Raw genomic sequence first — 3,197 nt, forward strand, 5'->3', positions numbered from 1 at the left:
ACGGCATCTTTGGAGGAAAGCATCAGAGCGACCGGGTTGACGAGATCCAACAGAACTGCAACTCGTCTCAGATGCAGAACATGGAGGTGTCGCCCCGCGACCCCGAGGAGTTCACTCGTTACGTACAGGACATTTTCAAGCAGATCATGCCTCTGCTTGAGTTCCACGATGATATCATGCAGAGCATTTCGGAAAAGTTTGAGAAGATTCCCGTTCTTCCCAAGATTCTCGAGCAGCTGGAGGAGCAGATGACCAAGTTCGTGTACACGAATCTTGCGCCGTTCATTCTGCCTGTCATTCACCAGATCCAGAACGAGATGAAGACTGGATCGCAGGAGATCGTGGAGAGCAGCGAGCGTGAGCAGCACATTGTCTTCAACGACAACCGGTCTTCCGACCCCACTCACTCCATGCTCTCCAAGGATCACTTCACCAACGTAAGCACACAGCCTCTTGCCGGTCGCAGCACAAATCCATAGTATGGTTTACTAACGTCTACAGCTTCTGAACGAGCCCGCTGGCCGCACCGCCTCTGAGATGATTCGCTGGGTTGTTCCCCAGATCATGTCTGCCATTGATGACGAGAACATCGACGTCAACCAGACCCTGACCCGCATCATTTATGGTGTTTTCCACCACCCCGCTCAGCGTGACCAGGGCAACGACGGCATCAGCGAGGGCAGGAAGGTCATCTTTGGTTCCATTGAGAACTGGTGGGAGGGCCTTGGCCGCCAGGGCCAAGACGATTACCGCCGCAAGCTAAGCCGTGATGGCGTGAAGAACAATGAGAACCACAAGCCTGGTGTTCACGACACTGGTCACGGCCACGGTTGCAACGGCAAGCTCCAGATGCACAAGCAATTCGGCGGCAAGCCCGAGACGTGGGAAGACAAGGTTGCCGACAAGGCGGCTGGCGCCATCATCACGGGTGCTACTGGTGCCATCTCTGGCATCATTGAGCAGACGACTGGCGTCAAGGTACCCTCGTACAAGCAGCCTGAGCGGAAGGAGGAGAAGCAGAGCTCTGGCGCAGGAGGCTTGCTCGGCGCTGCTTCGTCTATCTTCGGCGAGGTCTTCGGTAACGATGAGAAGGAGAAGACTACCTCTAGCCACAAGAACAACGATGGCTCGTACACCCAGACCCAGACCGAATACGGTCACTCTGGCAACAAGTATGCTCAAGCGCAAAAAACGGAGACCCAGTACCCTGACGGTGGTCGCCGTACCGAGTACAAGAAGTACGAGCAGGAAGAACAGTCTGGTGGGCGCACAAGCGGCCACGGCTACGAGGAGAAGACTGAGACGCGGCCATCGCAGGGCGGCGGTTATGAGCAGCGCACCGAGCGCCACGAGTACCAGGGTAGTTCTTCGGGCTACGGCGGTCGCCAGGAGCAAAGCAGTTACGGTGGTCGACAAGAGGAGAGCAGCTACGGCGGACGCCAGGAAAACTCTGGATATGGAGGCCGCCAGGAGCAGAGCAGCTACGGCGGACGCCAGGAGAGCTCTGGCTACGGTGGTCGCCAGGAGCAGAGCAGCTATGGTGGTCGTGAGGAGAGCTCTGGCTACGGTGGCCGTCAGCAGGAGAGCAGCTACGGCGGCCGCGAGGAGAGCTCTGGCTACGGTGGCCGTCAGCAGGAGAGCAGCTACGGCGGCCGTGAGGAGAGCTCTGGCTACGGTGGCCGTCAGCAGGAGAGCAGCTACGGCAGCCGCCAGGAGAGCAGCTATGGCAGCCGCCAAGAGAGCAGCTACGGCAGCCGCCAGGAGAGCAGCTATGGCAGCCGCCAAGAGAGCAGCTATGGGGGGCGTGAGGAGCAGAGCAGCTACGGTGGCCGTCAGCAGAGTTCTGGCTATGGTGGCCGTGAAGAGCAGAGCAGCTACGGAGGTCGCCAGGAGAGCAGCTACGGCGGCCGTCAGGAGAGCTCTGGATACGGTGGTCGTGAGGAACAGAGCAGCTACGGCGGTGGCGGCGGCGGTGGTTACGGAGGGCGCCAAGAAGAGAGCTACGGCGGCCGTCAGGAAGAGAGCTATGGTAGTGGGCACGGGCGCAACCGCAGCGGCGAACGTAACCGCAGCCGGGAGCGCAACCGCAGCCAGGAACGCAACCGAAGCCGTAACCGCAGCCAGGAGCGCGCTGGTAGGGGGTATGGGCCGTGGCGGCAGGCGTTGAGGCTGACGTGGTGAAATGAGTAACGCGGGATGATGATGAGATGTTCAATAATGACGAAAAGAAGTAGAAATATCATGGTTTGATCTGTTGTCACATGTTTGGAGCTTGCTCGTGGTAACCAACGTACGGCAAAGTCGAGCTTGGACCTGAATGTTCGGCCCTAGCGGCCGGTAGCACGCCGCGACCCCGGAGGTATGTCGGGTGGACATCAACACGGCCACGATCTAGTGAGGCATCGTCGCGTTCGAAGAGGAAGGTAGAGACCGGTGGCCCATGGTACAGGTGAAGCTTAAGAACATCACATCGTCAGCCCTCGACCCATGCTATCATACTATTCCCCGCGCATGCCTCGGCCGCCCAGAGTCTCGCAGCGCACTTCGCCCGCCCGTCTGGGCTCACTCAATTTCGAACCGCCAGCCTGCCGATCAATATCCCGATGCAGCCACAATGGCGGCTCCCTCTCCCCTCGCGCGTCACGGCAACCGCCGGATAGATTGCGGGGGACGAGCAGGGGGGATTACTAGGAACCATGGCCACGTACCTGACCATGAATCGATGGCTCGGAGCCTGCTCCGTGTTTGCTTCCCTCTTGGGCTGGTCATGTCTCGGCCGAAGTGGAGGTTCGTGAGAGTTGTTTCCTATGCAGTGCTCGTCACCAGCTCTCTACCTGAGAGCCAGCCACGCTGGTGTCGCTCGGGATGGCGGCTTGGGCGGTAGATGTGCTGGCGTGGGTTCATCGCTACTGTGGATTTGGCCGAGAGCAAGTTAATTTAGAGGAAACCGGGATTTTCGTCTTGTCGAGCCAGACTTCATCAGGGCACCAGGACATCGTCAAGGTGGTATAAAAGGGACATCCTGCGACGATGGCAACTACTTTTGATACCCAGAGACCTCAACATAGCCTTTCAGTTCAGCATACCTCCTCGTATACCGCTTTACTTCGGATATCAACCCATCATCACGACAGTCTTGACACTCGCACAATGCACGCAGCCTCTGACCATCTCTCCTCCTCGCCCTCCACTGACGC

The 3,197-nt window shown here is 58.6% G+C and overlaps 1 protein-coding gene across 1 annotated transcript; it reads left to right on the forward strand.

Annotated features, from left to right (window-relative positions):
- Positions 1-71: 71 nt before the first annotated feature.
- VDBG_03697 (NIMA-interacting protein TinC) lies at positions 72-2,181 on the forward strand (the record flags this gene model as incomplete). Its single annotated transcript, XM_003005698.1, has 2 exons — positions 72-437; positions 502-2,181. 2 exons carry the CDS (start codon positions 72-74, stop codon positions 2,179-2,181), a joined length of 2,046 nt encoding a protein of 681 aa, XP_003005744.1.
- Positions 2,182-3,197: the final 1,016 nt, after the last annotated feature.

This window comes from Verticillium alfalfae, genomic scaffold, assembly GCF_000150825.1.
Source record: "Verticillium alfalfae VaMs.102 supercont1.4 genomic scaffold, whole genome shotgun sequence".
Lineage (NCBI taxonomy): Eukaryota > Fungi > Ascomycota > Sordariomycetes > Glomerellales > Plectosphaerellaceae > Verticillium > Verticillium alfalfae.